Source organism: Euphorbia lathyris, chromosome 5 (assembly GCF_963576675.1).
Source record: "Euphorbia lathyris chromosome 5, ddEupLath1.1, whole genome shotgun sequence".
Lineage (NCBI taxonomy): Eukaryota > Viridiplantae > Streptophyta > Magnoliopsida > Malpighiales > Euphorbiaceae > Euphorbia > Euphorbia lathyris.
In genome coordinates, this window is record NC_088914.1 from 5,322,262 (window position 1) to 5,340,487 (window position 18,226).

At 33.6% G+C, this 18,226-nt stretch overlaps 1 protein-coding gene across 1 annotated transcript; it reads left to right on the plus strand.

The window, feature by feature from the left end:
• Positions 1-5,524: 5,524 nt before the first annotated feature.
• On the plus strand, positions 5,525-10,262 carry LOC136229978 (protein LAZY 1). The gene is made up of 5 exons (XM_066018866.1): positions 5,525-5,666; positions 5,762-5,828; positions 6,777-7,594; positions 8,606-8,891; positions 10,023-10,262. The coding sequence occupies exons 1-5, from the start codon at positions 5,661-5,663 to the stop codon at positions 10,040-10,042; spliced, it is 1,197 nt and encodes a 398-aa protein (XP_065874938.1). The 5' UTR covers positions 5,525-5,660; the 3' UTR covers positions 10,043-10,262.
• Positions 10,263-18,226: the final 7,964 nt, after the last annotated feature.

The window sequence follows — 18,226 nt, forward strand, 5'->3', positions numbered from 1 at the left end:
CTTCGACCAACCAGCTTTAATCCTATGAGCAACATCTCCATCTACTTCTCCATCCGTTTGGATAATAGATCCTAAATACCGGAAGCAATCCGAGGCCTGAACAACTCTCCCATCTAGGATGATTGTCCCTGCCTCCCTACTCCTACGGCCGCTAAACTTACACTCCAAATATTCTGTCTTACTTCGACTCAACTTAAAGCCTCTAGATTCTAGAGTTTGCCTCCATAGTTCCAACTTCATCTCCACTCCTTCTTTCGTCTCCTCAACCAACACAATATCATATGCAAACAGCATGCACCATGGTATACCATCTTGAAGTGAACTTGTTAGTTCATCCATAACGATGGCAAAAAGAAATGGGCTTAGTGCGGAACCTTGATGCACTCCAATCGTAATAGGAAACTCTTCAGTCTTCCTAACACTAGTACGTACACTCGTGCATACTCCCTCATACATGTCCTTTATGATGTCAATATATTTCCGCGAAATGCCTTTCCTTGTCAAGGCCCACCAAAGTACTTTCCTTGGTACCTTATCATATGCTTTCTCCAAGTCAATGAAAACCATATGCAAGTCTTTCTTCTTATTTCGATAGTGCTCCATTAATTGTCTCATTAGATGGATGGCTTCCATAGTTGATCTTCCCGGCATAAAGCCAAACTGGTTTTCCGAGATCTTCACCGTCCTCCTTAGCCTTTGTTCAATCACTCGCTCCCAAAGTTTCATAGTGTGACTCATTAATTTAAGGTTCTTAACATGTAAAATTTTTTTATATCTAATAGAAAAATCTGATTTAGGAAGGAGGGTCTAATACGCCAAAAAAAATTAGAAATTTGATTTTAAAATGGCCTAATAGGCCAAAAAAATTAGAAATTAGGATTTAAGGAGGAAAAAAATGGAATTTTGGATTTAGAGGCCTAAGGACCAATTTTGGGATGCTAATTCAGCACCAGATTATTATTTCTTGGAAGCAGGGAGCCGGAACCACCACAACCTCAAATTTTGTGGAGATAGGGGGCCGAAACTACTCGTGGTCATGGTAGTTCCAGTGGTCGGAGGGGCCCGACTCTCCCGGGCCCCTCCCTATCTCCGGCCCTGTATATTAGGATAGTTTTACTCGGCTTTGTAGGTAGGGGTGGAAATTTCTGGAACAAAAATACGATTTATAGAGACAATCTGATTCAGAAAACATGAAAATTATTTTTCTAGTATTTATATCATATATAACTATTTGAAACATATATAAAATAACATGATTTTGACATGAAACACGAAATTACCACCTATTGCGGGGCCCTTTCACTTAGTTTTATCCTTAAATTCTAGCACAAGTGATCCGGAAACAATGAGGTTCATCTTTGGCAATTGAATCTATGAACTCTCTTCAGTCAGGTTCTGTCCATCACATCCTAATTCTAGTGTGCTAGGCTAGTTATAACATAAAGGGCGGCCCGGTCGCACTACGCGTCCCCGCTGAGCGAGGATCCGGGGAGGAGTCCCACCACAAGGGTATACTGGGGGCAAGCCTTCTCCTGCCAATTTATTTGAAAAGAGGCCGCTCCTAGTTATAACATATGATGAACAAATATGTAATATTTGCAGAACTAAGAAAATCATGCTAACCTATTCCATTTTCGTCAGTTTTTCAGGCATAATTTAGTGCAATGATTTTCCTAGGGATCGCCAAATTGTACAATAAATATCATAGTATATGGCCCAAACCTTTGGCAACATATATTATTATACAGGGAAATTACACTCATGGCTCCTCAATTTTGGCCAATTTTCTTTATGGACCCTAAACTTCAAAACTGGATATATATGTTCCTGAACTTTCTCCTTTACTAACATAAAGTCCCTTAATCTTTGACCACTCCATCAGAAATTTGGTTCTAACAACTTTAATTCTTAAACTTTCTATTTTGAGGTCGTTGACTTTTATGTTAGTAAAAGGTAAAAACTTCTGATGTTCACTTTTTGGTGGATTAAGCCCTTTATTTTTATTTGGACACATTAAGCCACTGACAATTTATTTTTAGTCACATTAAGCACCTGGTGACTAAAAAAGTCGGCTTTCAACATAAAACTTGGTTACTAGAGTGTTGTTCATTTCACATGCGTTCTAAATTTGTATTTTTAATAGTTCGAAAGCAGTTTTTGATATGTATTATGTGGCTATAGGGAAACTATAAAAACCTTATTTCGAACTGTATAAAATATAATTTCAGACATGGATAAAAGGAATAACATCTTTTTAAATGAATTAGATATTTACAACTAACTAATTTAACAAGCAATGGCTTAATGTGACCAAAAATAAATAATCAGAGGTCTAATATGTTCAAATAAAAATCACGGGGCTCAAAATACTTTTCGCCTTAGTAAAAAGCAACGTTTTGAAGTTTAGGGGCTATAAAGAAACTAAGACCAAGAGACCATGGATATAATTACCTTCATATATATGGTTAACGAAGGACTTAACTAGAGTAGCTTAAAGCCAACTGTACTTCCCACATGAAAGACAATAAGGCCAAACATGAATATTTAGTTTAGAGAACATATATAACAGCAAGTGGCACTTCTAAGAAATGACTTACCATTCTTTCTTTTCACATTATGCATATTGTATTGACAAGATTGTAAAGTATAAAGCTTAATACATTAACTTGTCCAAAAAATACTTGACTGTACACTTAAACTTTTAAAGTGTTTCGATAGTCTCTTCAATTTGCTTAAAATAGTCAATTAATCTTCCAATTGCAAATAAGTAAACTGCATGCGGAAGGTGTGTTATACACGCCTTGGAAAAGTCAAACGAATTGACATGTACTACATGTCGAACTTGGACTATCATGTAGAAAAGAAGAAAGGGAGTTAATTAATTACTTTTACCGTGAAATCCAATATCTACTGTTATTTGAGCAGAATTTTTAACATTCCTTGCTATAGTTGTAACAACTCTTCTTATCGGTGTACCAGACTATTAAATAATTGACAAAGTTAGGGCTTCCACAATGAGAAATAATAATTAACCCCTTTTCTTTTTCCCTGCATGATAGTCCAAGTCCGACTTGTCGTTTATGTGTCAATTCTTTTGACTTTTCCAATGCGCATGCAATACATTTCCGCATGCAGTCTAATACTTTGCAACTGAGGGATTAGTTGACTGTATTTTAAGCAGGTTGAGGGGGCTATCATGACACTTTCAAAGTTCAGTAGGCAAATTAAGCTTTTTAGACAAGTTAAGGTGCGGATGGTGTATTAAGCTAAGTATAAACTATATAAAAATAATAGCTTTATCAATGATAAGATATTAATTGTGTAGCAATTAATTATTAAAAACTTAATACATGGGGAAAGTATTTGTTCTAATCAAGCATGGCACTGTTATGGTTTTGTCTTCAAGTTAACAGCCATTTCTTGTTTTTCAGCTAACCCTAATCATGATATTACTTTTGAGATGATCTTAAGTAAGAGAAAATACATACCTTATGATGGTATAGAATTTGATCATGGTTGGATGAACCTCCAAGATCTTACCTGGCAACTTCAACATCATCCTACAGGAAGTAGCAGGAGGATCAAAGACTATCCATGGGTGACCCAACATTAAATACACCTCCCTTATGCCTAAGACTATTTGGAGCGTGAATCAAATATCCATAGGTGACTCAACATTAAATACAAAGTTCTAATAAACCATGTAAACAAAAGTCTAACTCACTTCAAAAGGTATCTCGAAGGAAGAGAATTGGCTGGCATATAGAAAGAGCCATATAACTCAATAAAAAGATATCTCAAAGAAGAAGAAATGGCTCGCATATAGAAAAAGCTATATAACTCAAGAATTAAGCAATGTGGAATATCCAGTAAATTTCATAGCTTCAAAGAGTTCCGAGGATAAAATACATTCATGGCGGCTTATAACCTCCATTTCTTAACATAAAAATCCTTGAAATTTACATTAATGTAACATTAAATTCCAAAACAACAAAAATCTATTAAAAAAATAACAAGTTTGACTACATCATTGACTTTTTTTTTTATCCATTCATCATAAATTATGGTCAAATGCCTATTTTATCTTCCATTATTTCATTAATTTTTAAGGGATTTTTGTTAATTCGGATTTGATGTTATAGTAATATAAAGTTGAAGGATTTTTATGTCTAGAAATGATATTTAGAGGCTGTAATACTAATAGTGCTATAATTCAGGTTCCATGAATGTAATTTACCCTCCAAATAAAACAGTAACCAAGATACTTATTAAAGGTCATATCAATTTAATAAGATTTTAGAAAAACACCCTGCCAATTGGTGCAGATCAACCAAGCATTTGAGCTTAATGTAAACCCAATTCCAAATGAGAAAAAGATGTATTTTGTTTGTCAAAATGTCTTTGAACTCATTAAAAACCGACAAAATATTCTATTCTGTCCCCACCTTTGAGCAGACTCTTCTCTCAAAAAAGTACCTAGCAGAATAATAAACAACCAATAACCATTATCTGGAAGAGAACAGAAAGTACATTGGTCGAAACATGTCAAAACTTGAAATGCAGTTTCAAACAAGGCATGATTAGCTCCACTAATCAAATCAACCTTCTTAAAAATACATGTCAATCTATAGAATTATCATTTGCCTAATCCATCTGTTGCTACTGTACTCAATCCAAAACTTTACTTTACCCCTGAACTTTTAAAAGTTAGGGATGACATTCTTGTCCAATTGCATTGAATAACTACCTATGCTCAATACAATTTATTGGATGCAGAAAATGAAAGACATGCTTCACCACGTATCAAAAAGAAAAGGGTAAATAATTTATTAGTCCCTATATTTATACCTAACACACTGTTTAATCCTCTTATTTTAATAATACACTGTTTAGTCCTTAACTTTTGTTTTATTCAACAATTTAGTCTCTCAAATATTTGAATTATTAAACAGTTTAGTCCCTTATAGAGGGACTAAACTATTGAATAGAACAAAAGTTAAGGACTAAACAATGTATTATTAAAATATGATTACTAAATGGTGTGTTAGGTAAAAATGTAGGGACTAATAAATTATTTATCCAAAAGAAAATGTCAAATAGATAAATAATTAGGAAATTTTGAAAGTTAACAAGCTGTTGAAGTTTTGGGATTATTGAATGCAATTGGACAAGAATAAGGAGTTATTGAATGCAATTGGATAAGAATTAGAGATAATTTGAAACTTTTGAAAGTTCAGGGTGCCATGTATTTGGTGCAACATATCATGTGTATTAAGCCATTTATCATTTGAAGCAAACAAGATGCATGCTACGGTATCACAAGAATGATTTGCAGAAATCAAAGCCAAACACAGCAAAAAGAGAAGGCTAAAAACCAAGTGCGTGTCTAAAATTTTGCTGGAAGGTCCAGGCCCCACTATTCATTTTCACTGTGATTTGATCTTTGACAACACACCTAATCAACGAAACTTGTAACTATCTTTGTGTCTCTCTAGATACTTTCAACACAGGTACGAAAGGCTACCAGGGAACAATCAAAAATCTCAGTCATAAACAGTATAAATTAATTAATGAAAAGTAGCTTATATTCTATTCTATCTTTTCATCATAAACAAAAAAAAAGTAACAAAAGTTCAGGATTCTGAAGAGAGAACGAGAAAATGAAGGTGAAACCTATGCTCTTCAGGATTGTTTGTGCTTGTAAAGTAAATAGTTTCATCAATGCTTTATGAGTTAATCACCACATTACACTTTATTGCAGTTACTAGGTTGGATGCACAGAAAGTTTCGGCAGAACAGCAGTGAACCACTGAAGGATTTTGCTCTTGGTAAGTTCTCGCTGATAAAAGGGATATGGTCAATCCCTAAACTATTTCTCTATTTATGGTGGATTTGAAACTATTTCCGGTTTTATGGTAGTGTTTTTAGTTCATTCCGCCAATCATAATGGTGCACCCAACATTTTCCGGCAGAGGTTTAAAAGACTCCGCTTGTCTGACAGTGACAGGAAGACTACTCTCTCAGAAAAGCGGAATGGTGGCGAGAATCTTAATTCCCTTATGTGGAAGGAGAATCTCGAAACCAGTCCGCCTATCAGACAGGCGGACTGGCAGAGAGAGCAGTCCGCTTGTCAGACAGGCGGACTACGTTTGCAAAACATGTTTAGAAGCATGTCATATTTCTAGCTTAAAAACAATGTGTTGAAATCTTTTGAGTGAAGTTCATTAAGTATTTTGGGTCAAGCCATGCATGTAATACTATCTATAAAGAGTTTAAAAAAACAAAACATAGGTGTAGTTAAAAGCCATGTTGCACGGCAACAGCGTTTCCGCATCTTTTTCCGTTTCCGTGCAACATAAGATAAAAGGTTATACCCATGCATACTTCAGGCAACACACCTGCCAAAGAGACTATATATAAAACGCGTAACAGCCATAGAAGTTTGTAACAGTATGGTCCAATACTATGTAAATCTTGTCCGCTTTGAACCAAGTATTCTTCTTAGGGTCTCACGGTTTTAAAATATGTCTATATGAGTATATGTATTAAAAACACACTTTGCTAATAAAGTACAGTCACTCCTCTATTTCCAATGTGGGTAAATTTCATTCTTGCCCCATCGTCATACCTCAGGACTTCTCATTACTCAGACCTTTTACCCCGGCACCACCGACTCTAGACCGGGTCGTTACTTAGTTTCTATGGAATTTAAGGGTTATAAAATTTCAATCTAGTGCTAAAATAATATGAAAGATGGGTTTTTTTTTCTTTGTCAGGCCATGCATGCAATTGTCTTATAGGACAGCCACCACTTGATGATCAACAACAGTACTACACAAAGCAAAACTATGGTAACAACAGTAACAAACAATTCAAGCAAGCACAGAAAGAACACCTTAGAAATTCATTTGCTGGTCTGGAAGCAGCAAGAGTAGAAGAGGAAGAAGAAGAAGGAGATTACTATGAAGAGGAATCATCAACAGCTTCTTCAATGAATGAGTTATTCCATGGCTTTCTTGCAATTGGTACCCTTGGTTCTACTGACCCTGCAACACCAACATTTGCCATCTCTGTTGACAACATAACAGAAAAAGAAACTGAAGTTACCGAGAACGAACTGAAGTACATTAACGATGAGTTGGAGAAAGTTCTCGGAGCTGAAGCTAGAGATGATAGTTGCAATGACTCATCAGGAAGAAACAGTTATGTTAGTACAGGGAGAAGCAGTCATGGTAGCACTATTACCCTTAGTGGCAAACCAATAATTGAAGGTCAAGAGACCAATCTGAATGGCACAGCAACTTGTCCTCTCCAAGGGTATCTTTTTGGTTCAGCAATTGAACTATCAGAAACAACAACAACTGTGGCAAAGAAGGAACATAGGACATCGCTTGGTGAGTTATTCCAGAAGACTAAATTAACAGAAGAGAATTTCGGCAGTAATGAAAAGCGTATGGACAAGGAAACTGATAAATCTGCTGTGAATCTTATGAAAAAGATATTGAAGAAGAAAATGCTCCATTCTTCTCCTAGAAGCTCTAATGCTGCTTCTGGTACTGTTGATTCTGCTTCAGCAGAAAAAAAAGTACACAAGGTATGTCCAAGTTAAAATCCTTCTAGCTCCAATCGGGTTAATTGCACAGATTGTTACGGAAGTTTGAAGTTAGTTTCAAAAAGATCACTGAAACTTTCATTTTTATTTCAATAAAGTCATTTCAGACAAAAAAATTCACCTGAATAGTGACATGATAGCCACGTTGGAAATGATTGACTTTTACTATGACATGGCAACCACATGACAACAAAAAAGAAATTATTTACTTAATTCAACTGCTTAAAATTGTCACGTGATATTTTTTTATATTTTTAGTCGTCACATGGCATACACGTGATTTACATGACTGTCATGTTATAAGTAAAAAAAAGTTCTTTCGAATGTGGTTGTCAGGTTACTATTCTAATGCCTTTTTCTACCCGAATTGGTTGGAATGACTTTATTGATACAAAAATGAAATTTAGTGACTTTTTGAAACTTACCCCAAACTTAAGCGACCATTGATGCAATTTACCAAGCTCAGTGTTGCCAAGTGATATGCAAGTATAATGGGTTAATACATCTTTAGCCCCTTGTACTTGTCCAAAAAAGTCAACTACCTCCAGTACTTTGAAAAAGTTCTATTTACCCTTGAACTTGCTTAAAGTAACCAATTGACTCTCTGGGAAATACCTATGAGTCCCCTGAACTTTCTTAAAGTAATCTATTAGCCCCCTGAACTTGATTAAAGTCTACAGATTTCAACTTTTCCAAAATCACACCTTACTCCGACACGTGGATTTTTTGGGGTTAATAGGTCACTTTAAACAAGTTCAGGCTAAATTGAACATTTTAAAAGTCTAGGAGGCAATTGGATTTTTTGGACAATTGCCAAGTACAATTCCGATAATCTTTATCTTGCAGCCAAATGACCATTAAAATGCTTTCCAACATATTCTTATAATCAATGGAATAATCCATTAGAATGATATGTCAATAAATTTAAGGTTTTGAAGGATAATTAAGTTCACAATCCTAGTTCTAGAACACTTATTAGTGCCTTGCAAACAGATCCTACATATGTTCCACAGAAAAGTACATCCTGAGACCTCGACATCCTCAAAGAAGTCAGATAAGCCCCAAAAAAATGAGAATAAGAAGAACATCAACAATGGAGGACACAACCATAGTGGTCAGATGCTTCCAGATGATGAATACATAACGGTAATTCCTCCAAGGGTTCTGTCAAAGAGGAGCATGAGGCGCTACATGAGTCAATCAAACCCACCTCAATTTACTCTAAACAGCAGTGATTCAGATGGAAGCAGGGAATGCTGGATCAAAACAGATGCTGACTGTAAGTACTTAAATTCTTTCATGCTTAAAATTCACGTGTAAATTACACACATGGTCCCTCAATTTTGGCTTTACTTTATTTTTATGGCGTCTAAACTTAAAAACCAGACATAAAAGTCCCTTAACCTTGCTCTTCACTATATAAAAGTCCCTTATGGAAGTAAACGACCAACCATTGACAACCACAAAACGGAAAAGTCTAAAAATTAAAGTTGTTTAGTGTCAAAGAGCCAATTGAACCAAAAGTTTAAACTAATAGTTAACCCCAAGAATAGCTTTTATTATTATCTTTGACACCCCCTCACGCAAATGCTCTCCGAGCTTGAAGTCAACACGGGTCCATCTTACCATGTGTTGAAATTTAATCAATAAATGGTGTTGTCAGGATCCGAACCCTCTGACCACTTTTGATAAAAAAGACTCTGATACCATGAACCAAAAACTTAAGCTAATAGTGAAGACTCAATAATAGCTATTATTTTTATCTATGACCATTTAGAACCACCATTTTTCAATTTTCTAACACCATTTTCATAGGTTTCTCTCTCTAAACAGTCACTTTCTCTCTCCTAACCAAACAACACCTAAATGACTTCAAAACCAAAAAGTTCAAAAGTTGCTTAGAATATCATTTCCATCAACTCTACAAATACGGCTACCTACTATTGGAGTGGTCAAAGGTTAAGAGACTTTTATGTCCGGTTTTGAAGTTCAGGGACCACAAAGAAATTAAACCAAAGTTGAGGAGCCATGAGTGTAATTTACCCTAAAATTCACCATTGAAATCCAACTGAATAGTTACTGAGTACAGAAAAACTAGAGCATGGACCACATAGCTTGAAGCACTATCCCATTTCTAGTATCAAGCAAGCATGTCTTTTATTGAATGAATAAGTGTGGCTTTTTTCCCAACTTGATACTTATACTTTTGTTCTGTCCAGTTTGATAGACTACACTAGGTACTATACAAGTTGTGCTTAACTAGATATTCAAATGTTAGCTTCATACAATTACAAATAAGGACCATAAGGTTTCAACACTAGTATCTAGTTCTATGTTTCAATTCATTACTAGTTTTGGTACTAACTTCCTTATGCAACTATTACAATCTGGTTCTATGTTGGCATTGTAGACCTGGTGTTGGAGCTCTAAAAGACAGATACAGCAGAGGTTGTACAAATATTGTCATCCTCAATTTGGTGAGTTGTACTAATATTGTGTTTTGTGGTGGTTGTTGTCTGAACTATATGAGTGATTGTACTATGAAGAATTTGAGTAGAACAACTACTAAATAAAAGAGGCAGTCCCACCATAGAGCTGTCTTCAAACAATTGATATGTAATGTAAGACATAGTTCGTGGTAAACATATATCTGAATGGAATTATAGTATTGCTACATTTGCAATTCATATCATCTATGTTACACGGAAATATAAACAGGAACCGACAGGGAAATGATATTTATAGAAGATATAGAAAACGGAAACTTGGGGAAAACGTGTAAATAAAAAAATAGATGGATATATCTAAACTTTTAAAATTATAAGAATATAACTTTACTTTTTATTAAAAAAAATTACATAATAGAGCAAAAGAGAGTTTTCATTTTGAAAGCTTAAAAAAATGATCTAGAAAATATTAGGGATTTACAGAACATGTGATTAGCATTGATTCAGTTTTGAAAACACATTACATTCTAGGAAACAAGTTTCTAAATTTTAAAAAACGAGTTTCCAATTTTTTACATTACGGAAACTTGACCCGCAGGGACGGATCTAGGGGGTTTGGGTGGGGTGGGGCCTTGAGCACCCACTAGTCACTGGAAAATCTGAAAATGACCAGCCGTTTCTCCTAACCCTTGGACCAGGCTAGAGGTTCGGGAGTCTGAAAGGGTGTAACAAAATTGCTTGATGATTTATCGTCGCGATTACTTCTTTGTGCCATTTGGAAGAATGAAGAAGAAAAGAGAGGTTTTACCATTCATAATTATCCATTTTCATTGGAAGTTAAAAACACACAAAAAAAAAACAATATCAATTTAGCAACCATAAATCACGATAACCACTCTCTCAGTGAATCCCGAATCTGTCACTGCTGACCCAAAACGTTTCGTACAAGTTTCAGAGAGTTTCGGTTTCCGAAACATATACGGAAACAGGAAATGCTTTAAAATCAAAGTTTTCATGCAACATAGTTTACAACTCATATCATTAACTTTAAAAGAACTATTCAGTTGAAGCTCTTTATAAGCAGAACCACATATTTGAGAGGCACTAATTCAAAAAGCTTCCACACAATGCCAAGTAATTCACCAGTTGTGAAATAAAGCAATATCTCAACCACTACAAAGAGAGAAAAAGTTACCAAACATGCACTTAATTCACAACACTCAAATGCAAGATCAGAAAGAAAAAGTTGTCTATGCCTGAACAGCACATTAAACATGCCTTTTATTTTTTTTGACAATGACAACCGAACAAGAAGGAATCAATAATATAGAGTAAAAACATCAAAAATTAAAAAGCAACACACTGTAATAATCATAATTGAATCAATTTTTCACTCCTGACAACTGAAGAGCAATTATAGGAGACAACAAAACAGATTTATTTATTTTCCCTATTCTATTTGAAGCATAAGTTTCATATTCAAAACCCTAGGCTAAAAAGAAATAAAAACAAAAATGAAATGACTTTCTACTGGAATCACAATGCAGTAGTAACAGGCCAAACGAATGCACCAATTTATTCTCCCTTTTTCTGAGACTCTACTAGTCAAATTCACACACAACAACCAAAAGAAGTTCCACATGAACTGTAAATCACCAAGTCAGAACAAAAGGGTAAAAACGAATGCGCCAGAGTCTGCTACGATCTCTTTATACATGAATGACTAGATAGCCGGCCCACATACACCTAATTGCAGCTTTTGCACCAAATTGATAGCCAATCAATTAATTATACTGCAGATTAAATTTTGAAATCGGAAGAAAAAATATCTAATGAACAATGGCCACAGATCGTTGCACAAGGAATTAAGAAATAGGTTCGACGTTCATCAATCAATGTTGTGAAACCTTGAATAGATTTCGAATTCGAGAGAAAGAAAACAGAAAAAAATACTTACAGAGCAAGGTCAGTTTGAGATCAATTGATCTTCCACTGTTTTCTGTTTATCGCGCCAATGCGGTTTGTATTGCCATTTACGTCCAAATTATTAGTAAGATCAATTTTAATTATATTTGACATTTGGGACAGTTACAGCATAATCATAGATAGACATAGGCCCTGTTTGGTAAAGAGCGTTTTGGGATAAAAAGAGCGGTTTTGACCAACTTTAGCGGATTGATCACTGAAACCGCTGATTGAAGTGTTTGGTGAAGAGAGTTTTGGGATGAAAACACTAATTTAGAAAAAGCTCCTTTTTAGAAGCTTTTTCAATTAGCGTTTTGCAATATTAAAATTAATGGACTTCTTTAACCCTAATTATTTTATGTATATTTTTATGTATTAAAAAAGAAATACTCTTATTCGTCTTTTTGCACAAACCGCTATTATCAATCATTTAACTTTTACCAAACAGGTCTGCACAAACAGCTAGTCAAATCAGCTAACAGCTAATTCCCAAACAGGGTCTTAATATTTATAAGTCTTTTATGTTCGAAAAAAATTTCAAAAATGTCAAATAAATAGTTTTTTTATATAATTTTATATAAATAAACACATTCCGATAAAAAAAATAATGAAATAATTAATAATTAAAAACATAAGTTTATGATATTTTAAATTAAAAATATAGTGTATGATAAAAGCTATAAATAGAAAATTGTTAATTATAAAAAAAAAAAAATTCCATGATTTTTTTTTGTAATTTGAGAACGAATCGCCTTATGTTAGTGCTCCAATCCAACATCAAAACAAGTTTATCATAAAGTAATTATTGATAAGGTATGCAGATATGTCAGGTCAGACTGTCAATTTGAATAAATCCGATATCTTTTTTAATACAAATGTGAAGGAAAAGCAAAGAGAGACCATAAGGGATACACTATAAGTATATACCCCTCTTGATACGGGACGGTATCTGGGGTTACCCTCCCTAATTAGCATATCTAAACGTTCAATTTTTGGTTTTTTAAAGGAACGTTTAGCGAAACGGTTGAATAATTGGACATTCCAGTTCTTATCTACTGCAGAGAAGGAAGTCTAGATTATTAGTAAGATCAATTTTAATTATATTAATATAACTATATTAATATTGTGATAATATTTTAGAGATTTTTTTTTGTGATTAATTTATATGGGTAATCCATTTGGTTTATTTGTTATCTGCAAATTACAGTCGGAATCCAAAAGGTTGTTTGCATTTTAGTAACTTCATATATTCTTTTATCAAAAAAAAAAAAAAAAAAAAAAACTTCATATATTCTTACTTAAAAGACTACTATATCTAAGCCGTAATCGAACCGAGCTTTAACCTGCTCAGGCTCGAGTCGTTATAATATTAACAAATTCATTGACCTGTTCAAGCTCGAGTCGTTATAATATTAACAAGTTCAAATCGAGCTTCGAGCTCTGTTCGAACTCAAATTTATGTTCGAGCAAAATCAGGTTGCTGATTTTATGGCTAGCAGCGCTCATGCTCTTGAACCAAGTGTTACTCATCTTCTGTTCCCGCTAGTTGATATTCGAAGGCTGCTGCTGGATGATCTCATGGGAGCTGGCTTTCTTATGATGGTTCCGTTTTAGTTTCTTTTCGTTTTTTCTTGTTTCGTTTCTTTCTTTTATAAAAAAAAATCAAGTTGGTGTCTTTGCAGTAAACCAAAGCTAGACCCAAATTTTATTAATAGGAGAAATGAAAAAAAAAAATCAAACAAACCTAAACTACGAGTGACTATAATCATCAAAGCCAAAATGGAGAAGTCGAGTTCCACCAAATAATGTGATCAATCAAGACACTAAATTTAATCAAAATAATTTTAATAAAGTTTATTTAATATATATATATATACTGAAGTTCTTATATTTAATATAATTAATAAAGTTTATTTAATATAATTAATATATATACTGAAGTTCTTATATTTGCATATATTAATTATAAAATAAATTATATTAATTATTTTTTTAACATATCTTTTTTCATTGTATCTACAAAGTTATTAGAGATTAAAAAAAATTCACATGTATAATTCTTATTTTATATAATTCTATCTTCTAATTTTGATAATTATTAAAATATTTTCATTTATATTTTTATTGGATAAGTTAAGTTCTACACTACTAAATTAAAATTTTATAATTATAAAAAAATTAATAAATCAATTACTTTATATTTGAGAGATTACAATTATATGAGGAAAAAAAACAACAAAAATAGATGTTCGTAGAATAAATGGTAAATTTTTTGTTTTAAATTTTATTTAGTCTAATTTGATAATTGACCCAAACATAAAGACTAAAATATTGATGAAAATAAAAATTTAAGGACTATAAAATTATTTCTATAAATACAAGTATTGGATAGTGTATTAGATAAAAACACAATGACCTTATAATTTTTAACCCTAATTTTTTTTTAGATATAATTGATGTTCGAAGGTCCAACTTGATAATAAATAACAAGTCAAATAACACTAAACCAATATGTTTAAAGTCGTATGGGTAAAATTGATAGTACTTAGAAATGTTAGAGGTAAAATTATATTTTAGGGGGCGTTTGGTTCACAAGGGGTAAGGGAAAAGGAATCAAGAAATGGAAATTAAAGGAAAGGAAAGGAATAACTATTAATTCCCACATGTGTTTGGATATGTTTAGGAAAGAGAATAGAGGTAAAGGGAATCCAATTCCCTAGAAGGCATGGGGTAATGGCTTAACCTAAAGTGGGGTAATGGCTTAACCTGAAGTGGGTAAAGGGAATGAGTTTTTTTTTGTAAGCAAACAAAAACAAAGGGAATGAAACCCTCTCATTCCCATTCTCATTCCTAAAGACCCCAAACCAAACGCCCCCTTAGAGATAAATATTCAATTCCCCAAAAAGGATAGAACAAATTCGAACGTTGCCCTTTAATATTAAGACGACTAAGATATAATTCGACTACTATTAAGTATTAACAGTCATTTTTTTTGGTAAGATAAGAAAGCAACAAACAAACACAACAAAACTAGCCAGACAGCAGTCTGGGAAAACAGGCTCCCATGTTATCCTCCAGAAGCAAGGTAGACACCGACTCTGGAGGTCTTGAGAGAGTTGAAACGCCTAGAGTGGCAAAATGACCATCTGAACGATCAGCAACTCGATTCTGCTCACGAAACACATGGGAAAACTCGATCTGATCGAACTCCTGTTGAATCCTCCAAATTGCCTTAATCAGATTGTGCGAAAAACCTCGAGAACCTTGATTATCGGTAATCATCCGAATAGCCTCAAGCCTGTCTGACTCCACTTGTAAACATTTTATACTAAGCTCAGAAGCCCTCCTCATCCATGTTAGAATTCCCCAAATCTCATCCACAAACGAGGAACCGATCCTCGGGTTCTGTACAAACCCCGAAACCCAATTCCCCACATCATCCCTGATAACTCCTCCCGCCGCAATATTGCTCGATAACCCCCAAGAGCCATCGGAATTAAGTTTAAACCACCTCACCCTAGGTCTCGACCAGCCAAGCCACACAACCTCCTTAGTTGCAGTTCTATCCCCGATTCTGTCATTTTGAAAACTCTCCCTAAACCACCGGAGATTCTACAAAATCGTATCCCTGACAATGAAGATAGGTTTAGATTCTTCCCCAAACACTAGCTGATTCCGCAGCTTCCAAATCTAATGGCAAGTCGTAGCAAAAAACTCATCTTTATTTTCCAACCCAGCCAGCGTATTACCCATTACGCACTGATTAAACCAGTCTGACGGCGGTAAGGCAAAGAACTGCTCAGCAATATTCGACGGTAAAATAAGTCTCCAAATTTCCATACTCTTAGGGCAGTCCCTAAGTGCATGAGCGACTGACTCCACCGCTAAATTACATCTAGTACAATCATCATGAACAACTAAATGTCTACGCTTCCGCTCCACATTCGTCAAGAGACAATTCCGGGTACAAAGCCAAAGGAAGCTCCGGATATGGTAGGGAACTTTACAAGCCCAGATAAACTTCCAAATCGGTGAAGGAATAATATTCTGATCAATATTAAACGCGAGATGCACCGAACCACAAGAAAAAGATCCATTAACAGTCATTTTGTCATTATTAATCCTGCTATTTCATTTCATATGTGCCTCACATTGTCATAGTAACAAATTAAAAATACATGTACACATATTATCATTTAGATCTTATTTTGCATCGATTCTTATCAAGACAAAAAAAAAAAATCAAAATATTCTATTGAAGCGAAAGGCATTTTATCCTCTAAAACTATTTTAAAATCACAAAATTGTAAAATTCTTACTTTTAAAATTAACGGATATACAACTAGTACAGAAGACGTAACACATATTTAAATAGTTTAATAATATTTGAAATTGGCCTAAATAGTTTCATTTATGACATTTAGATAAAATTATTTTCAAAAAGTTTTATATGTCAATTGAACTCAATATTAGAAGTGTTTGGACCTTTATATAGGTCAGGTCGGGCCAAATCGGGGTCAGACCGAGATTGATATATAAATATTTTGTCCAAACTCAATCTAGTTCGCATTAGTTTCATATCGGATATGAGTCTAGTTTTGCCGGACAAAAGGAACAATTCACAAACCAACTCGTCCCGTAGAACTAATATATTTATATTTACAAAAAAAAAAAAAAAAAAAAAAAAACCTATGATTCTGACCCATAAAAATGCATCAAACTAAAATTTAATGTATTAATTCAACAAAGTTCAATAAATATAATCTTAAATTATATATAGAGAGAATAAAGACTAAATTTAACCCTAACATTTTTTAAGTGAAGTACATATTTAATCTAAACATATGAAATTGTGCAAATTTAACCCTAACATTTCCAAGCATTATCAATTTTAGTACTATATTATTAAAAATTAGAAAAAACTGGTTTGACTGGTATTTAACTATCACTTCAGACCTTCCAAATATCAATTATGCCTAAGATATTTAATTTATTAGTAATAAAATTACAAAAATTCGATTAAAATGTTAAAAACTAAATCTGCTGCATATAAGTTAATAAAAAAAAAATTTGTTAAGTTGTCTAAAATATTTACTGTATTATTAATATAGTTAACAAAAAAAAATGTACGAAACTGCTTAAATTTATGGACAAACTTGTTTGGAAAATCCAATATTATAGTTAAATAACAGTCATACCAACATTTTCAAATTTTCGATAGAGCAATGCTAAAATTGATCTTGCTTAGAAACGTAAACGTTAAGATTAAATTTTTATCATTTCACACATTAAAACTAAATTTACACGTCGCTTGAAACATTAGCATTAAATTTGACCCTTATCCCTATATATATATATAAGATCGAGTCAAACGAATCTGGGCCGACTTTGGCTAGCAACACATTTTATACCTTCCCGCCAACTTTAAGGACTAAGTTGATACCTAAAAATTGATTTAGGCTAAATTGACCCTTAATGCCAACTTTGAGAGTCAATTTGAACCTTTATTCTTAAAACTTTTGTTCTATTTTTCTTCATCTTCTTCGCATTTGATATAGTACGAAAGATAAGATTCAGTTTGAATTGAGTGGCGGAAAGAAATAATAAAATTGACCTAATCTAATAATTATAAAAAGAATCACAAAAATATATATTATATATATAAAAACAAAAAAATAAATATTAAACGGGAAATTAAATGGAAATCCACAAGGATCCCCGTAGAAGCTTGTCAAAGACTAACAAAAATCCCCACGGAACGTGGATACCTATCTCCATACCTATCTCCATTCTCATCCCGTTTCCGCTTGCGGGAACAAAACAATCTACATTCCTACAACACAGGGATTCTAATCGAGGATTCTTCAATCCTCGACGGGAAATTCCCACCCGTTTGCAACCCTAAGTGCACCCTCCCTCCGCCTAATATAATAACCCTCCATTTTCCAATCTATTTGAATCCAAAGCAACAAAAACACTGGCAAATTAAATAGTACAACAATAAAATTTAATTTTGTCTCTAACTCCGCGGGATATCTATTGCCCATTTCATTCTATATTTTTAGATATATAAAACTTTTATTCTATTTTTTTTCCATCTTCCTGGCATTTGGCATAGTAAACAAACAGATCTAACTTAATAACTCTAAAAGAAATCACAAAAATATATATATAAAAAATGAAAAATAAATGTTAGACGGGG